Source organism: Neoarius graeffei, chromosome 10 (assembly GCF_027579695.1).
Source record: "Neoarius graeffei isolate fNeoGra1 chromosome 10, fNeoGra1.pri, whole genome shotgun sequence".
In the NCBI taxonomy this organism is placed as follows: domain Eukaryota; kingdom Metazoa; phylum Chordata; class Actinopteri; order Siluriformes; family Ariidae; genus Neoarius; species Neoarius graeffei.
In genome coordinates, this window is record NC_083578.1 from 93,512,234 (window position 1) to 93,532,614 (window position 20,381).

Consider the following 20,381-nt stretch of genomic DNA (forward strand, 5'->3'; position numbering starts at 1 on the left):
CACACACACACACACACAGATGCTGACTAATCAGGAGGAAATGATTGTGGTGAACATTTTGGGTTATAAAACAAGAAGTTACTCCTTTGGAGTCCGAGTGTGTATTATTAGTGTATAGGGTACAAGTGTAGTGTGTTTTCTTAGACTGAATGTTTAGTGTGTAGGGTATGAGCATACTGCATTATCTAGCTTTAACGTGTTAGTTAATATATATATATATCAGCACTGTCTAAAAGCCGATATATATAAGCTGTCACTCATTATTCATGTGCTGGGTGGAGTCGTCAGCCCAGAAAGCTGTATTTGTTATGTTACAGACACTTGCTGCTGTGTTTATATTTCCCCTGTGGCTCTATCAGAGGGTTAGCATGGTATGTTATAAAGCTTTGCTGTCTGTCATCCTGATATGTCATTCATGCACAGTGTAAAGTGTGTGTGCTGTTTATTGAGTGTGTTTTGTCTGTGTTTGGTGCACTGGTTGAACTGTGGTTTAGCACGACACTTTGAGCGCAGAGGCTAACAGTGCACGTTTTGTGAACTTGTAGAGGTTTGAACCCTCAGTTGAGCGGAGCGAGGTGTGTAACGTTCAGAACGTAGTCTGTGAACATTACTTTGCAAAATTGTGTAGTTGTTTACAACCATCTTATGTTAATTATTTTTATTCTGTTTTCTTATAGTTGTCACAGTGCTCATGTATGGTGTTTGATGTCCTGTGTTCAATACTATACTCGTGTTCAAGAGGAATAAAACACATCTGCAACCGTCAGAGACTCTCTGCTGCTGTCCGTAATGCTGAGGACTGCTACAGTGTTAGTAAATAATCCCATGTTTGGTTTTACAAACCAAATTAATAATAAGCGCTGGATAAAAACCCGTCTATCTCATGGAAATAAAGATACACATTTTGTTGTCCGGTGGTTAAGCGTTTATGAGATACGTTGCCCTGCGCTTACGATCGGGTTCTCTGTGGTGGGACACGTTCATCGTTGGTACGATCACAAAAGCCATCAGTAATCAGATAAAGTTTTACATGATTCTCTTCAGTGTGGAGCTTTGCTATGAATCTCTTACACAAAAAATCACAGTGTTTATCACATTACATGAAACCATTCAGTCTTTTATCAGAAAAATATGTGGAACATACTGGATTCTGAAGAAGATCCATCCATCACCGCTTATCCTGTACAGGGTCACGGTCAAGCTGGAGCCTATCCCAGTTGACTATGGGTGAGAGGCGGGGTTCACCCTGGACAAGTCGCCAGGTCATCACAGGGCGACACACAGAGACAAACAACCATTCACACTCACATTCACACCTACGCTCAATTTAGAGCCACCAATTATCCTAACCTGCACGTCTTTGGACTGTGGGGGAAACCGGAGCACCCGGAGATAACCCATGCGGACACGGGGAGAACATGCAAACTCCGCACAGAAAGGCCCTCGCCGGCCGCTGGGCTCAAACCCAGAACCTTCTTGCTGTGAGGTGACGGTGCTAACCACTACACCACCAGAAGAAAAAGAGGATTTGTATTATTTTCCCAAGCTGGTGAAAAACGTGTCTTTAAATTTCACCTCACTGCAATTAAAAATAAAATAATAATAATAAAAAAAAATTTCAGCTTTGACAGAGAGGAAAAATAAATTAATACCATCACAATTCTGGGAGAAGCTTTCATTTATTTTTTCTTTTACTTTTAATTGGCCTTGTTTCTTGTTTATTTTTTTTTTTTATTTTTCTTTAAATGAATGTCAAGGCCAAAAATGGCGCTTTATCTGTTTATGGTTCTTTATCTCTCTGTTTTTCTGCTGTTTCTCATCTCATCTCATCTCATTATCTGTAGCCGCTTTATCCTTCTACAGGGTCGCAGGCGAGCTGGATCCTATCCCAGCTGACTACGGGCGAAAGGCGGGGTTCACCCTGGACAAGTCGCCAGGTCATCACAGGGTTGACACATAGACACAGACAACCATTCACACTCACATTCACACCTACGCTCAATTTAGAGTCACCAGTTAACCTAACCTGCATGTCTTTGGACTGTGGGGGAAACCGGAGCACCCGGAGGAAACCCACGCGGACACGGGGAGAACATGCAAACTCCGCACAGAAAGGCCCTCGCCGGCCACGGGGCTCGAACCCGGACCTTCTTGCTGTGAGGTGACGGTGCTAACCACTACACCACCAGAAGAAAAAGAGGATTTGTATTATTTTCCCAAGCTGGTGAAAAACTGTCTTTAAATTTCACCTCACTGCAATTAAAAATAATAATAATAATAATAATAATAATAAACATTTCAGTTTTGACAGAGAGGAAAAATAAATTAATACCATCACAATTCTGGGAGAAGCTTTCATTTATTTTGTCTTTTACTTTTAATTGGCCTTGTTTCTTGTTTATTATTTTTTTATTTTTCTTTAAATGAATGTCAAGGCCAAAAATGGCGCTTTATCTGTTTATGGTTCTTTATCTCTCTGTTTTTCTGCTGTTTCTCTTTCTGTGGATTCGCGGAACATCAGCGTCGAGCGTGACGAGAAGAAATATTCGCGCTCCGATTGGTTCGTGAAGGAGCCAATCAGAGGCCGAGCAGTGTGTGTTTGGCGTGAGTGTGTGTGCTCCCGTTAGCATGTGTGGTTGTGAGGGCAGAGTTCGGGATCCTGACAGATGAATAGTTGGGAATAAGGAGGTAAAGCAGGGCGACGCGGGCGAGTCTCCCGGGCAGGAAAACCTGCAGAAAACCATGTTCCCGAAAGGAAAAGGCTCCGTGGTGCCGTCCGACGGCCAGGCTCGGGAAAAGTAAGGCTTTTTCTCTCCGATCCGCCGAGGCGCCTGTGGGCTCACTGTGTTTTTGTCTGTGTGCCTGTAGCCTATTGTTAGAGCTGCACACATGAAGCGCTGAGAGCAGCCGGAATCAGCGACGCCATTCTGCGCTTTAACGCCATTTTACTCTTTTATTCCTCTCCGAGTGCAGCTGCGCTTTAATCCGCTTCAATCTGGGGCGATTTACAGGAAACGGGGATCTGTTAATCCGCGCGTGAGCGGAACTCGAGGCGTTTCAGTGATTCAGACTCTGATGTTTGCTACAATGTAGCCGAGGTTGTGTGTGTGTGTGTGTGTGTAGCGTGCGTTTTTACATGGACTGCTTTCAGCTACAGGCTGTGTGAGACCTGACATTCACTGTTCTTTCTTATTTATTCATTTTTGTTTGTTTTAACTCCGCAGGGGTTTAATTTTGTGTTTTTGGTTAAATTGCTAAACATAAGTAATACTCCTGGCATTGTTTTCTGGATACCTTTACGAAAAGCTTCTCTAGATATTATTTATTATTATTATTATTATTATTATTATTAAAATGCTCAGTAAAGATGGATAATGTTAATGAGGGGTGAGACTAATACCTGCTAATTAGCACAGAGCCCCGCCTCTTAATACCTGAGAATTTCTCTATATAACAGTAATGCTGTGTGTGTGTGTCTCTTGCAGGCTGGCTCTGTATGTTTATGAATATTTGCTCCACATTGGTGCACAGAAGTCGGCTCAGACGTTCTTGTCAGAGGTGAGCTGGGTGTGTGTGTGTACTGTGATGCTGGGTGACTAGCATTAACAGTGTTGTACTACTGTAGAATAAGTGTGTATGATTATGACTCTTCACCTCGTATTTTTAATGTTTAGATTCGATGGGAGAAGAACATCACTCTGGGGGATCCACCTGGGTTCCTGCACTCCTGGTGGTGGTGAGTGTGTGTGTGTGTTGGTCAGTAAACTGTTTGTGTTGATGTGGTGTTGGAGTTTGATGTGTGTGTGTTTCCCCCACAGTGTGTTTTGGGACCTGTATTGCGCTGCGCCGGAGCGGAGAGACTCCTGTGAACATTCGAGTGAAGCCAAGGCTTTTCATGACTATGTGAGTATGGATACTTTCTGTCCTCCACAGCAGCACTGCACTTGGCTTCTCTTCACAGTTCCACTGTGAGGATGAGCTTCATACATCACTGAGCAAGTGGGTGCTGGTTAACACATGCCAGTTAACGCCACCAGGTTGTCAGATTCTAGCTAGCTTGCGTTTGTGTTACATTCATCGCGGTGAAACACCCCCCCCCCCCCCCCACACACACACACACACACACGCGCACACGGATACCTTAAGACTGATTTATACATCGGTGTAGACTCTGCAGTTGGTAGGGTGTCATGGCTCACACAGAGTAATTATACTTGTACGTCAGGTTATCGTCTCCTCTAGGAGGCGCCGTCACGTACTAGAATTTACTACTTCTACACACAAGAAAAGCAGAATGTGTATTTTACTGTAGGAATAATAAACAGAAAATAATATGGAAAAAATGTTTTGAAATAAATTTACTGGGTAAATGACACCTAACCCTCACGCAATGAATTTATAAATCGAGTGAATTCTGACTGAAAGTGTTTCTGAAGTGTTTGAACTCGTGTGTATTCAGCAGGAGGAGTGACTTGAAGCTGAAGTTCCACTGAGCTCTCAGGATTGAGGCAAAAAAAGTGTTTTTTAAATCTGCAGGATTAGATGTTCGTTATAATGATCTGCAGACACTACAGAACCTCACACTTTTTATATATATTTTATAAAAACACGATATTCTGATAACAGATTTTTGATTTTCCCGGAGAAGGAGGAGCAGCTGGAAACGCGCAGGAATATAAAATGGTCTTTAGTTATTAAAATTAAACTCTAACTTGTTTCTCATTATGGTAATTTTTTTTTATTTTACATAAAGTTTGAGACATGACAGCAAAAAATGTCCTTATGTTTGGAATTTGAACACAACTTTCTACCTGTGTGTAAATTACAGACTCTGTCAGAAAATAAATTTAATTGAAAATAGTAAATTAAATGTCATGCATGCAATTCTGTTCCAAAAAGGTGTGAGGTTGTTTTTACACCTGGAGTGTTTAAAGTCATTTTGGAACTTTCGTTACATATGATGTTACACTGCAGGATTGTTTTCAATGTGCTGAGAGAAACGCTTCATAAAAACTTAGTTTACTTTACTGTAAATTTAATCATAGTATTTCTACTGAAAATCAGTGAAAGAAAATTTTAAGCATGGAGGAGCAGACTGATCATCTCCAGCAGCCATCATCGCTTTGTGAAGGCACGTGGTGATCAGTTCTACAGCCTATTGTGATATTTAGTAAATGGTATTATTGTTAGTGATGTTGTATATTTTGTGTGTGTGTGTGAGAGAGAGAGAGAGAGAGATTGATTCTGTGGTTTTTGTAAGTTTCAGTATTGTGGGAATTTCTATATGAGGTTTAATTCTATAATTCTGTTCAGCAGATTTTCATGAAACCTTGACCCATTTTCATTTTCCCTCGTCTTTATTTTTGCTCGGCTCTCAGCTCTCTCACCACATTAGCAAAGACTTTTTAAAAACAAGTAAATGAACTTAAATGCATTTATGTAAATTATATTGATTTTGTCTTTGAAGAGCTGTGGAGCAGATTTTTTTCAACGTCTGATGTGACTCGGATCTCTGATTCGGATCTCAACTCATGAGCGTGGTTTTAATTACAGATCAGACTGAACAGGAATGAGCTGTGCGAGTTGCTTTCATTGATGCCGAATGTGTTTTTCTTCACGCTAATAATCTGATCTTTATGTGATTGGAGAGTTATCAGATTATTCTCTCTCTCTCTCTCTCTCTCTCTCTCTCTCTCACACACACACACACACGCGCACTGTATAAACAACCAGGAGAAAGATCGCCTTGTTTTCAGGTCTGTAATCAGTTTATTTGGTGTGTGTACACTGTTAATGGGATAAGACTGATAAGACTCGGGGAGCAGCGGTGTTCAGTCACATCCATTTAATAACCAAATAAATTTTTTCAAGCATTTCTAACATTTTTGTGATGATGTGAAAGGAAATGAGGTTTCTTCACTGTTGCTGAGTTCAGTGTGACCGTAGAGATCGGTTTGTGCACGATAACATGCTGAAGGTGAGAGATTTTTAAAAGATTTTTCTGGGAGGGGAAGCGCGAGTGCTCACGCAAGTCATAATAATTGTAAAGTGTGTACAAGTGACGGTGAAATAACCGAATCCCTCTGTGATATTCTTTATCTCTAGCTCGATTTGCATGGAGGGGGAAGAGGGGTGGAGATGGGGTGCTTTTGCAGGGGGGGGGGTCGCAGGGTTGATTTTGTTTAGAGAATCAGAAGAGGCTCTGTGTTGCGCTTGGCTCGGCTTTTGTTCCTGTCTGCGTCTTGTGTTTAGGCTTGGCTGCTTACCGGGGGAGGAAAGGAGTGAGTAAGGGGTGGTAGATGCCTGGGGGGGAAATTGGCTGTTACCTTCAGACTTTTCCCCCGGGAGAGGCCCCTCTGGGGAAGCAATGGGTGGAGCAAGGAGTGATTGATTGATTGGCTGTCAGGAAGCCACAGAAAAGCAGACTGAGAGGTAGACACAGGCTTAATCTTACAAGGTGTGTGTGTGTGTGTGGTTCATCAAGTGTTTAACTGGAGCCAAAAATGACCGAAAAATCAACATGAACCAAAAGTCAGGATTAGGTCAAATGAACCCTGGTAACTTGGGTGTGTGCGCGCGCGCATGTGGGCACACGTATATGTGCCTGTGTGTGTTAGCCTTGACTCTTGTTAGCATCCTCTGGCTTTGGTATTTCACACTGTGCTCTTTCTCGCTCGCGCGTGCGCGCACACACACTCCTCACAGTGGGAGGAGACTGGAATGGTAACTGTGACTACACAAAGCCCACAGCATCAGATTAAAAACAGTGCAGCTGGTCTCGCCCATGGGTACCATGAGTTCCTGTTCGTGCTTGAACCTGTGTCACGGCACAGTTCCAGTTTGTGGTACTGAAAATTCCTGAACTGTGTAATGAGAAAAGGAATGAGTTCATGTCAATAAAAATCTATTGTTATTGTCACCACATTTTCATGAGGTGTGATGAATGTGGGCAAATTGTGTGTTTGTAGAGTGCTGCTGCAGCGCCGAGCCCTGTGATGGGGAACATGCCCCCTGGAGATGGCATGCCTGGTGGTCCGATGCCTCCTGGATTCTTCCAGGTACCACACAATCCCCACAATCACACTCTGTTTTCTGTTCTGTTTTTTTTTTTTTTTCTCTCTCCTGTACAACGGTCAAGCTGTATTGCTTACTGGGCAGATTTTCAGTGCTGTATAAACATTGAAGTTCTGATTTGTTTTAAAGTCACCTGAAACTGAATTGGAGCAGATGGTCTGAGTGTGAAAACTTTTTTTTTTTCCCCCCGCAGTGGTTTTTATGTTGGTGTATTCAGGGTGCAGAGGTGGACAAAGAACCCAACTTCATTACTTAAGTAAAAGTACAGATCCCACTAGTCAAATGTTACTCCAATACAGGTGAAAGTTGTACAGTCAAATTTTTACTTAAGTTAAAGTACAGAAGTATTTGCTTTTAAAAATACTTAAGTATTAGAAGTACATTTTCTGTCAATGCGTTGTTTGATTGCCGTAGCGCTTACAAAACCTAATGCCTCTGAAGCAACCAACTGGATTTACTGACTAATTTGTAGAACCTGTAGAATAAACGCCTGGTAGAACATTACAAAATTAAACCCAACTGAACTGAAAAAGAGCCTTTTTTTTTTTTTTTTAAATTGTAACACTCCTCCCCACCCCCACAAAGCAGCATGGTAGGGTTCTGACCCGGCTCTGGCAGTGTGTGCACATGTATGTGTATGTTAAAGTGCGTATCATGGGTAAATTCAGGAGCAAGATCAATGCAATTCTCCTATTTTATATTAAACTTTGGTCAAATATCTGTAACATTTCTGCATTTTCTGCAATTTTTTTACCTTTCACAATACCAGAAAAATTCAGTTGAAATCAAGCCATTTGAGGCGAATTGGTCCATCTTTGAAAAAACTTTGCATTTGAATTTCCCGGGAAACATTGATTTTCGTGGCGTCGCGTGCGGGACGCCTCCCTCTGAATCCTACGTCAGCGCTGGTTTGTTTATGAGAAAACGACCTGGTGGTTTTCTGCAAATTTCTTCAACGTTATCATGTAATTATTAAAATGGTTAACAGCTGTATCGTAGGAGGGTGTAGCAACACCAATTATGATGGGATTAGTACTCATCGTTTCCCAAAAGACCTGACAATGAGAGAGAAATGGGAGCGCTTGGTCTACACAGGCTGTGCACTGAAACTGCGCAAGCTCGCGCAGCCTGCTGGTGCTTCCGCAGGTAACGTCACGATTCTGGCTCCAGATTCCCTTGGGATTTTTCCAGACGCGTTTTATTTTATTTTTTTCTGCTGTAGACAGATGGCCTTGTGCAAAATTACCCTTCTGGATGAGTGTGTAAAGGGACATACTTTCATATATAAAGAAAACAAATGAAATTGGGGGGCGGCACGGTGGTGTAGTGGTTAGCGCTGTCGCCTCACAGCAAGAAGGTCTGGGTTCGAGCCCCATGGCCGGCGAGGGCCTTTCTGTGCGGAGTTTGCATGTTCTCCCCGTGTCCGCGTGGGTTTCCTCCGGGTGCTCCGGTTTCCCCCACAGTCCAAAGACATGCAGGTTAGGTTAACTGGTGACTCTAAATTGAGCGTAGGTGTGAATGTGAGTGTGAATGGTTGTCTGTGTCTATGTGTCAGACCTGTGATGACCTGGCGACTTGTCCAGGGTGAACCCCGCCTTTCGCCCGTAGTCAGCTGGGATAGGATCCAGCTCGCCTGCGACCCTGTAGAAGGATAAAGCGGCTAGAGATAATGAGATGAGATGAAATTGGTCCAGAATATGCCCTTTAATCAGGAAGACAGTGGAATAGCTGTAAATGCAGCTTGCTCAGAAAATAAAAAGGACAATCCAACTTGCTTCAAACCCAGATCCATACCTCGAGCTTAAAGGATATGGGACATGGATTTTTACCTGGGCATAATTATGTATAAAGGACATAAGAAATGCCATCTAAATCACTGCAGGGTGTCAAAAATGTGAAAATCATCACATTATTCAAGTTTTTTTATACATCAGCGTAAAACAAGGATTCGTTAATGAGCTAGGTGGTCACGTGACCCGTGACGCAACAAAAACTTTCCAAGGAGCCAGCGCTTGGGAATCTAATGTAAACAGGTTACCGAAATGGACACCATCGACAGTGACATTCCCGATGTTTCACAGAGATGTGGAGTTAGACCCTATCAATTCGAACCGATAGCTGGAAATTCACATGAACATGGATCTTGTCTTTACTCTGACGGGTCAGATGATTGTGAGAGTGAGAGTTCATTCAATCCCCATGAAACTGAAAGCGGTCGGCTCGATAACACTTCCTGGTAAGTTAAAAACAATTCTGCTCAAAGGCTAATGATCTGTTGAAAGAAGTATTATTTTTGCATCATACATTGAAAGTTCATCATAGATCTAGCTAAAGTCCGTTGCAAGCTAGTTTTTTTTTTTTGCTGATATTTTTCGAGATTGATTGAGATACAATGCTTCCAGAGTCCGAGATGAAAACATTCAAAATGGCGAAACGAGTCAGAATTATGATAATCAATAATTGATACACCCAAAATTATAATACTAATCCTTACCTCGGCTTTCAGTCGCTTAGCGCAGAGGTCTTCAACAGGGGGGTCGCGAAATCGCACCGGATCACTCATATCAACAAAAATATTCCTGCCCTGTCCCCTGGCCTCCGTGCAGGGATGCAAACAGCGCGCCTTTCGGCGGATGCCGCCTTTTTCACGGCTGAATCGCGCAGATCCGATTTTTTAAAAAAAATAGCGATATTAATTCATGAAACATGAAGTATAAGGATGAGGAAAAAAACAGTTTAAATCGGGAAGCTGCGCACATTTGTGCAGCCTGGCGCAAATGTGCGCAGCTTCCCGATTTAAACTGTTTTTTTCCTCATCCTTATACTTCATGTTTCATGAATTAATATCGCTCAGTACCGGAGTATTAATGTTGAAAGAATCCTCAGTGAAATGGTCCGAACACAGTTTGTGGGAAACAGTAGGTGCAAAGTTTTTTCAACAGGTGTTCTGTAAAGTTATCCTACCTCTTGGATTTGTCCTACCAAGCCTACTGCGCATGCGCCAAGCCTACTGCGCATGCGCAGGTGAGCCCACACTTTCCTCAGCTTCGGGTCCTTGGGGAATGCAAAAAAACTTACTCCAGGGCATTTCCCATTGGAATTATTGCAACCATAAGCAGCACAATACACCATGATGTCCAATGTATGATGTCCAATGTACTTTAAAGACTATAAAGACAATTTTCTTGTCATCCACTTCTCTATTCATCTACCCGCTTGTGCTGTGCCCCAATGTTTGTTACGTATGATCACGTGACAGCGGCTCTTCCGGTTGCAAAAAATGCATATCGGAAGTCGAGCAGAAATGCCATATAATAATCACGAATATAACGATTTTGCTGAATTTAATAGATGATTTTGTATTTGTTGATGCAATTAATTCATATTTTTAATGGAAAGAAACTGATATAGCGTGCTTTTATGTTTCATGTCCCATATCCTTTAATAACTGCCCAACAGCAACACTGCTTTAAGCAAGACACAAAAATAATAAAAATGCAAGACCATCATCTGACATCGAAACACAAAATTCCAGCAATTTGTTGTGACTGACTAGTATAGTACTGTCCATCTTACAGGTCACACGCGCGCGCGTCTGTATTCATGCACATATGAATCTGCCTGTGGAATCATGGTGGTTTAATGTTAAGGAAGCTAGTCAGTGAAGCTCCACCTGACGTGTGAGCAAACTCTAAATCATATTGGGTAGCTAGGGTTACTAGAAAAGATTTCTACATTTTGTTTATTTGGCAAGATTATGCTAAAACGTTTCTGAAAGCACTTCAGATAAGTTAATGTTATTCATGTTAGTGTAATTCCATTTTTACATGCTAACTAACAGTGTCCAAGTTAATTAGCTACGTATTAACGTTAGCCATGGAGATGGCAATGGCAACCTGGCGGGCAAATCCATAGAAAGTCATTTGACTAACCAGACTGCACAGCTATTGCAACGTTATCACGAGCTCTAAAAGCACAACTTCATTGCAAGCTTTCTCTTGGAATAAAATGTTTACAGACCTCAATATGCTTCTGCAGGTCTGAGTTTTTGTAGGCTGTGATGTGCTCCGTTTTAAGCAAACAAAGCAAATGTTTAAAATGAAACAACTTTATTCCTTTCAGAAAACTGAAACATGGGTTCTAGCTATAGAACCGTGGGTGCATGCATTCCCCAGAAGAACTGCCTCCTTCCATTCTGCCATCAACTGATCGTGTTAAATAATTCTGCTGAGAAATCACTGAACTTGATTTTATCCAGTCTATGGATGAGACGTGACCCTTGTGATTACTGATCAGCTCTCGGTGTCCCCTGTGAAAAACTGATCACGTTTTAAAAAAGAAAAGGGGAAAAAAAACATCCACTTTTAAAGCTGCTTTATATTAACGAGGACCTTGATAGAAATGTAGTGGAATAAAAAGTACTATGTTTATCTTTCAAATGTAGTGAAGTTAGTCGTAAGTTGCCGAAAAAATTAATACTCAAGTACAAATGCTCAGTGAACTTAAGTACGGAACTCAAGTAAATGTACTTCGTTACTGTCCACCTCTGTCAGGGTGTATATTTAAATTTAATAAACTGTATTTGTAACTCATCTGAGCAAAGGTCTGATCTGGAGATATAGAAGAAGAAATCTTTTATTTGTCACATGCACACTTCAAGCACAGTGAGATTCATCTTCTGCATTTAACCCATCTGAAGCAGTGAACATGCACGCGCAGCCACACTACAGCGCCTGGGGAGCAGTCAGGGGTCAGGTACCTTGCTCAAGGGCACCTCAGCCCAAGGCTGCCCCATGTTAACCTAACTGCATGTCTTTGGACTGTGGGGGAAAACCGGAGCACTCTGCTGAAGTTGGATCCCAGCAGGTTTTGGAGGACTCTCGTTTAGTTTTTGTGTGTTTTTTTTTTTTTTTTGTCTCCCCCATTGTAAAGTGACCTTGGGTGTGAGAAGCTGTGACTGTTGGGCCCTTGAGCAAGGCCCTTAACCTTCTCTGCTCCAGGGGACGACCTCCCAATGAGATCCCAGTATGTCTTTGGGATGCCCCCTTCACACCTTTACTTGGAGCTGTCCACTTCACCCAAGATGTGTGAACAGGGAATATGAAGCTCGTAGAAACACAGTGACGCTCTCGGAAGCTTAACTGTATGATTTTCAGATACAGCTGATTACAGGAGCCGCAAAGAAGCTTTTTAAAATTTTAACGTGTGTCTGGAAAACTGCCATACATTTGTTGTTTTGACTCTGACTTGCTCCCTAGTGTATATGGACATTAGTCCTCTGTACACACACTGTACTGTAAATGCGTGCTATCAAATCTGAAAAGAAGTGAAGTTCAATATTACAGTGCAGGTTTATCAGGTGAAGGGGCGTGGCCTGTATGGTTTGAAAGGGTGGAGTCTGAAAGATTTCTAATTTGCATAATACTAGTATGTGGTCAATGTGATTTTTCTTGAAGTTTTTGTGAAGAATGATATGTTATTACTATGTACTGAGACGTGTGTGTGTGTGTGTGAAAGAAATCAGTTCTGGGTGACTAATCTTTCTTGCTGTTGTGTTTTTGCTTCAATGTTTCATTTTTCACCACTTGTGGATTTGGCTGAAATCCTGCTGCTTTCTGTTTTTCTCTTTTCACTGTGCCTAAATTGCCACCGTCCCCCCACCACCTCCTTCTCCTGTCTGTCTATCTCTCTGTCTGTTGGCCTTTCTCTCTCTCTCTCTCTCTCTCTCTCTCAGGGCCCTCCTGGCTCGCAGTCCTCTCCTCACGCTCAGCCTCCTAACAGCATGATGGGACCTCATGGCCAGGTAGCTCCTCCCTGCACACTTCCTCCTCCCTCTAGCTCTCTTTTTGCATACTCGTTGTGTTGTCTTTTTTTCTGTCTCTCTCACTCTTTGTTTTCTGAAAGCAAAGCAGTGTCAGATGTTAAAATAAGCGTTTGATCCTCCACATACTCTGACAATGCTTTCATGAAATTGTCTTTTCTCTCTGAGTTGAAGTTTGGGGTGTGTGTGTGTGTGGGGGGGTTTACAGTAAAGAACCAGGTTCTAACATGTGGTGTTCTGTCATAGCCGTTCATGTCTCCTCGTTTTGGTGGAGGACCGAGACCCCCGATCAGAATGGGCAACCAGGTGAACTCATGAACCCTAACCCATTTATTCTAGACATTTATATTGTTTATTACAAATATTGTGTAACAGACGACACACCTGGACATAATCCTAATATTAATCACCAGGTTATAATGTCACCATGGTATTAATAATTGTATTAGAATGTTAACATGGTATTAATCAACCATGTATAAAATGACAGTATTAATCTCAGAGTGTGGGAAATATTTTAGTTTTTGGAGACTTGTTTTCAGAATTCTGTTGTTTGACAAGTGATGTAATTTCCTCCTCCAGCCTCCAGGTGGCGTCCCTGCAGCGCAGCCTATGCTCCCGAACATGGACCCCCGTCTTCAGGGTGACTGTGCTCAGTTTCACACGCACATTCTCTCTCAAGGATTTTCTTTAACATCAGAGTGTTTTCTGATATAAAGTTAGCATTCAAGTGTGGTTTTTTTTTTTTTTTTTTTTTTTTTTGTGTTTTTATAATTTTTTTTTTTTAATTCTTTATTTTTAGGACCGATGCAAAGGATGAATGTTCCCAGAGGAATGGGACCTATGGGTCCTGGACCCCAGGTAACACCACCACAGCCTCTTGAAGCTTGGTCTTGTTTCCTGTCCCACCTCCTGACACCTTTTCTCTGGAAATACATCCATAAACACCACACACACCATGTCATCAGTTTACAGTGGACCTGTCCTACACCATACACACACCGTACTCTAGGCCCTTCACATGCACAGTGCAGGGCATTATAGGGATTGTGTATAAAGCATCAGTATGGTTCACAAAACAGTTCTAGTGAATATAGTGTGTTTTAGAACATGTGGTGAGTATCGAGTCAAATACTTTGCTTGGGCGAGTGAAGTTAAATCTGCAGTGTTCACTTTCTGCTCAGTATTTCCTTTAAATGTGGTGTAAATTTCTCCTGCAGAATTTCGGGGGTGGGATGAGACCCCCACACAACTCAATGGGTCCAGGAATGCCAGGAGTTGCTATGTAAGGAAACTGGATTTGTTCATCAATCTCTTACGTAATTAACATTTGTTATTAAAGGTCTGAATTTCAGCAATCCTCTTTCACGTTCATGATCTGTTTCAGGGGTCCGGGGAACGGCAGACCACCCTGGCCGAATCCCAACGCCAACAACGTGAGTCCGCTTCCTGTTTCACGTTTAATGTTGGTATAAGACATTTAATTGAATATTTCCTGATATATCAGCTGTAAGCCTTTTGTAATCAATTACAGAAAGATTTTGAGAATCCGTACCTCAAGTCAGGTGGGGTTTTATTGTCATTGTCTATATTGCTGGTATACCTCAGAACGAGATGTAATTTTTTACAGGACCACAGTGCAACACACATTTCATTATGACAGTACACGAGACTCCAAGTGCAAACACCCTAGTGTGAGAGAAATGCGAGACAAATAAGGCCCAATCCCAATTCCCCTGAAGCAGTGGAACATGCAATGTGGCTACCGGTGCAGGGAGAGAAGCCCATACATGTATATTTTTGTAAATATTCCTGCAAAAATTTAAAAATCCATTGGAATAGCTTGGTTTCATGTAGATGCAAAGTAATCGGACTGCTTTAATGAGCATTTCAGGAAAAATTGCTATTCATGTTGTCAATAGAACTTTGTGTAAATGACAATTTGAGTAACATGGTAGGTATTTATTTCCATGGCCGTTTATGAAGCTTAAAAAATGATCCAGCAGCATATTTTCTACACTTTCCCCACTCATCTGATATCGGCGTAGGACTACATTGAAATAGCTGATGTGTAAACATGATTCCTTGCTATTATCAATAGTGGAATCTGCGACAGCATTGTGGAAACCTCTGTAACGTATGCCACTGAAGGTGTAACGAGTGGTGTCCTACTTCCTCAGCAAAGATTTCAACCCCTTGTAGCCCTGCTTTGAAGGGCCACTACTCCGTTGAAAGCACTCTGAAACGTGGGGTGGGGTGGGGGGAGGATGATTGGGCCTAAAGGCCAATTTATGCTGACAATGTAGTCCTCGCAGACGGTGTCGCAGATAGCGTCTGCGTAGCCCCCCCACCTTCGCAGACACTCTGCGCGCACCTCCCAAAAATTGTGACCACCGCAGAAGCCTCGCAGACAAGAGGGCTCTGATTGGTCCACTCTACATCCGCTGTACACGCACTTCCGCTTCCCTACTTTCCCGGTTTGGTTTGTTTTCACGACCGCCATTTTTAAAAACACGAGCGAAGATGGAGCAGCACGAAGAGCGGTTGATCGAGGAAGTGAGGAAGTACGTACATCTATACGACTCCAGTTCTAGTCATTATAAGTAACCGGAGGATAAACACTCCACTAACCACACCCACCAACTACTCCTAGCGATTTCGCGACTTCATGCCCCCTTGCGTTGTGGCGGTGAATAACATCGCGCACGCCTATTACTCCCCGCTCAACGATAAATTACAACTGTCTGCGAAAAGCTATCTGCGAAAGCCGTGGCGCAAGAGCATGCAAAGGCCTTAAGTGCACAGAACAGTGAATACACAGGGCAATAAATTGACAGTGCAGTGGCAACAGAACAGTGTGTGGGAACGTTGTTGCAAACACTAATATTTTATTGGAATGCGTTGCGCTTTGCTTATGGTGCATGTTTGCCATGGCACTGTTTTGATAAACTTTTTAGCAACATCATTTATTTTTGTCCAGAGTTGTAGTAATTTTTCTGAGCTCTTGTCTTGATGGGAGAATTAAACCTCTCTAAAGTTTTCTCCAGCATCCCAAAGACTTTCAGTGGGGTTAGGGTTGGGAAAATGATTCCTCATGCTCCCTGAAGCACCCCCCCCCCCCCCCCCCCCCCCACACACACACACACACACTTTTTGAACCCGAAGAATCCCGGAATATGCCCAGGCCATCAAAGAAGAGAGAATCCACTGATGTGAACCTGGTCATAAGTGTGTGTGTGTGTGTGTGTGTGTGTCTTTCTCAGATGCCGTACTCCTCACCGTCTCCTGGTGCATATGGGGTGAGTGAATGAATCTCTATTGCCTTGTGAGTGATTATCACACGCTTCACTCCAGATTTAACTCCTGTCATGGGGCAGAAAGTTCATTGCAGTATTTTAAGGATTTTTGTTCATTTGTTTTTGGATTTGTAATCCTTGAGGTAAAGAGAATTTTCAGCCAAAAGTGTCCCTTTAGTCCAAATAAACAGACTCGTGTTCAGTATCTAATGTGTGCAATTTAAGTGACTCTTAAGCACTTTTTTTTTTTAAATTATTTATTTATTTTAAAGCCAAGTTTGTTCAGGATGTTGTGGATGTAAACTGGAACTTTGTGCTGTTTTCTCGAGGGCCCTCAGGGAGGTGGACCCCCAGGAACCCCAGGAATTGTCCCAAGCCCTGCAGGTGTTTGTCACCATCACTAATCACTTCTGAACACTAATTAGTTAAAAACAGCAAAGCTAGACTAATGTGCGTCTTCCTTTCAGACTCCAACAATTCAAGTGAAAACCTGTACACCATGATGAACTCAGGTGGAGGAGGGAGAACCAACGTAAGGAGACACTGCAGTGTCGAATATTCCTGATCATAGTCTTTTAGTCTTAAATATAATGGTAATCAAATTTATTTTTCAAACACACAAATGGAAAAGTCCACTGATTGGTTGGTAGAGGCCACTGTGTGACCAGACATGTGATGTGGAATAGTTCTGAACAGAAGCAGGAGTAATGAAAAGAATAAATCTCATATCGCTGAAGTCTTCCACTTGACGCATTCACCTGTTTAATAGCTACACACAGAGGTACAACATGCAGTGTGTTTTTACACTGCCACGGTCTTGATATGTCCTGCTTTTGTGTAGTTTCCCATTGGGCCGGGTTCAGAGGGCCCCCTTGGGGCGATGGCTGGAATGGACCCCATGCACATGAACGGGGGTAAAATCACTTCATTCATTCATTTATTTAAAACAGTTTAGAGTGAGTATTTTAAACATGAGACACTGAACCAGTCCATTTAAGATACGTTTTTATTCACTACTTTAGGTTCTGGAGACTTGGATGGACTCCCAAAGGTGATTTCCTCTGTTATTAATATTAACCATGAAGCACATCTACGGTAGATCAGTGTCTCTGACTGATGAATATTATTTTATAACTATAATATAACTGGCAAAATTGTTAGTATGAAAATGGCAAATAGCTTAGTATAAAATATAAATATATAATATTGGGTTGTAACTAATGTAGGTGCTTAATGTAAGAAATGGTTGAGGAATTTGAGAACCTCTGCTTCACAAACATCATCTCTGATCGTGAAATGGTTTTCAATAATTAATGAATTTGTCTGTTACTGTAGAAACAGAACAATAACTATCAACTGGCTAAATTCATCTTTCTGTACAGAATTCACCCAATAACATGAACAACATGAGCAACAACCTGGGAACCCCGAGAGACGATGATACTGGAGGCAGTTACCTTCACTCCTTCCAGAATGAAAACGTGAGTCGCCTGTTTTACACATCAGTCCTTTAAACCTTCCGTCTCAGTAGAGATGGGCTCTACAAGCCTAAAGTCTGATTACAGAACGTTCTTGTTGGTCACTGAAATCAGCTTTGACTGTATTCCACTAAATGGTTCATCTTGTAAGGTTGTGAATTCACTATACCTGGCTATATCAGCCAATAGAAAACAGGAGGGTGGGGCTGAGCGCTCTTCCTGAAAATGGAATAGCGCTCATGGATGCTATGTCTCGGAGTCTATGGTTTTTTTTTTTTTTTTTTTTTTTTAAATAGTTGCAAAATGTGAAATTGACTAATGTGGAATTATTATTATTATTTTAACTTCACTGTCAGCAGCAGTGTGTTTGTAATTAGTGTCTGTCTTTCCCTCCACAGCAATACTCTCCCTCCATGACCATGAGTGTGTGATGTGATCTTTTGGAAGCCTCCTGGTTGGCTGGCCATTAGAGAGATGTGGAGAAACCTGTACAGGATTTTCTGGCCATGCAACTGCCTCTGCTTCACCTCCTGGTCTCCTGCAATATCACATTTTTTTCATTTATTTCTTTTTATGATAAACACCCCTTTCTCTAACCCCTCCCCCTCTTCACCCACCCTAACCCTAATCCGTGTGACACGAACCAGCAGGGGCCGTCCTTGTTTTAATTCAGTCATTTTATCCTGCAAGGCCAACTTTGTTAAAAAAAAAAAAGGAAAAAAAAAGAAAAAGGAAATAAAAGGAGCATCATTCATGGTCCACTGGATGTGTAGCCGCTAAAACCTCAGAGGAACAGCATCATGTCCACCATCATCTTCAGCATGGTTTACGTGTTCCACACTGACACTGAACTCTTCATATGTGGCCTTGACCTCTGCCTGCATTTTTGTTGCCTTTTCCTCAGTTTTTCTTTCAGCACATCGTGATGAGAGACTTTGGCCTCTCTTCAGTGTAAAGCTCAACATTATATTAATCCCCCCATAAGTATTACACATCACTGCTTTTGAAGAGTACCTGTGCTGACTGCTCCTACAGAGGGGAGCTTTTTTTCCTGCACTGATCCCCTTTACATCAGCTGCTGTCTTGAACCTTTCCCATGACTGAGTAATAAATAATCCACCGGTCTGATCAGAGACAAATGCAAACTACCTATAAGTGAAAGACTCTGAGAAAAGTCCAGGTTTTTGCCTCTGTCTGTCCCACTCCTGTGTTTGTCTCTTGTAGCATTGACTCCATGTAATGCTGAATTTGTGATGTACCCATATATCATATCATATATATATTTTTTTTTAAATCACTACCATGTGCCTCAATTGTTTTATTTTGATATTTGGGTCTGTTAATGGTTCCAAAAGGACTGTTGTAGCTTCACTCCTGCCGAAGGTGCTCACATGAAACAGCTCCTCTCGTGACTTTTCATATTTTGCAAATTTTTGTTTTATGCTTTGTCAGAGGGGTGCCGAACTCATAGTACAGATAGAATCGTAAGTTATTCTATTTATACAAACCTTTGGTAATGCTTCTGCGTTTTAGGAAGTTGTTTTACACTGCTTTTGTTAGCTTGTACATCATAGTTTGGGCAAAAATGCTTGTTTATATATTGACAACTAAATTATTTGGCTCCTTTCTTTGTGTCCTGGTCTTGTGTTTACATGGATTTGTGTATATTTTCATGGAAGGCATGTGCTGATCATCAGTTATACCTTTTTGCTTGTACAATATTGTCATGGACATTTCAAAACGCTGAGCTCCTGTGAGAAGGCTGAACTTTTCAGATAAAGCCTCTTAATTTTCTTTACTGGACAAGAGTTCAGTAAAAGTCAATGTGGTGGAGAGAAGTGTTGCTTTGACTCGACCTTTCAACTTTTTTTTTTTTTTTTTTAAAGGTATCCAGTCTACAGCTGATGTGTACTGCAATTAAAGGGTTAGCTTGATATTGTGATAATAAAACTAAATATTGACACCTGCCTTTTAATTGGAAAGGCTTGAGTGGTGTTTTGGCACATCAGGCCCCATATTAAACATGGCCCTTTATAGGTGTGTAGTTACTGACTGTAGTTCTGCTGTTGCACTGCATAAAGTATTGGCACCCATAACCCCCAACAACCCGTAGAAAGGGACAGTCAGAGGTAAAGTACGAAGCAGATATGACTTGGGGGTTTATTAACCCACAGTAAAATATAGTACTTTTAACAGTAGATATTGTCATAAAGCAGCTGTACAGTAATCTGGATGTAAATTTAGCTCCCTGCTGAGCAAGGCAGAGGTGAGAGTAGTTGAAAATGTCCCTGAGATGACATGAAGATGCGTTGAGAGGTTTCCACCCTGTTCTGGGGATATACAGGAAGTGCTGGGACTGTTCCTGTTGTGAACTAACAGGGTGCGTGCGCAGGGTGATGAGTGAGTCAGTATACCACGTGATAGGTCCTGCTGTTGACAGCGAGATGTGTTGGACACGTTTATGTGACCACGTGCTTGTACGCGTTTGTGCAATGTGCGAGCATTTGCGATCGGTAACGGAGATCCATGAAATGCTTCAGCAAGCCGATGGCAGTGACGCAATGAGCGGGGGAGGAGTTTCATTCGCGCATCGGAAGGAGCTGGACGACAGTGGGGGACAAGGTTCAGCTCGTCTTGACGCCTGAATGCCACTCCGAACCCTTCACCCAGTTCACTGCTTCAGTGCCGCTGACGCAGTTCCAGGATCTCCGA

General features: G+C 42.1%; 1 protein-coding gene across 3 annotated transcripts; it reads left to right on the forward strand.

Annotated features, from left to right (window-relative positions):
* Positions 1-2,602: 2,602 nt before the first annotated feature.
* On the forward strand, positions 2,603-19,295 carry ssbp3b (single stranded DNA binding protein 3b). 3 transcript variants are annotated; one of them, XM_060932687.1, is made up of 18 exons: positions 2,603-2,798; positions 3,486-3,558; positions 3,675-3,736; positions 3,819-3,903; positions 6,969-7,058; positions 12,809-12,877; positions 13,142-13,201; positions 13,478-13,538; positions 13,698-13,756; positions 14,116-14,180; positions 14,283-14,331; positions 16,159-16,194; positions 16,530-16,575; positions 16,659-16,723; positions 17,033-17,105; positions 17,214-17,242; positions 17,574-17,672; positions 18,068-19,295. In XM_060932687.1, the coding sequence occupies exons 1-18, from the start codon at positions 2,743-2,745 to the stop codon at positions 18,098-18,100; spliced, it is 1,110 nt and encodes a 369-aa protein (XP_060788670.1). In that variant the 5' UTR covers positions 2,603-2,742; the 3' UTR covers positions 18,101-19,295. The 3 variants fall into 3 exon arrangements, with proteins under 3 accessions (XP_060788670.1, XP_060788669.1, XP_060788671.1); XM_060932686.1 differs by having other exon boundaries at positions 2,604-2,798; positions 16,521-16,575; XM_060932688.1 differs by lacking the exon at positions 12,809-12,877 and having other exon boundaries at positions 2,605-2,798; positions 16,521-16,575.
* Positions 19,296-20,381: the final 1,086 nt, after the last annotated feature.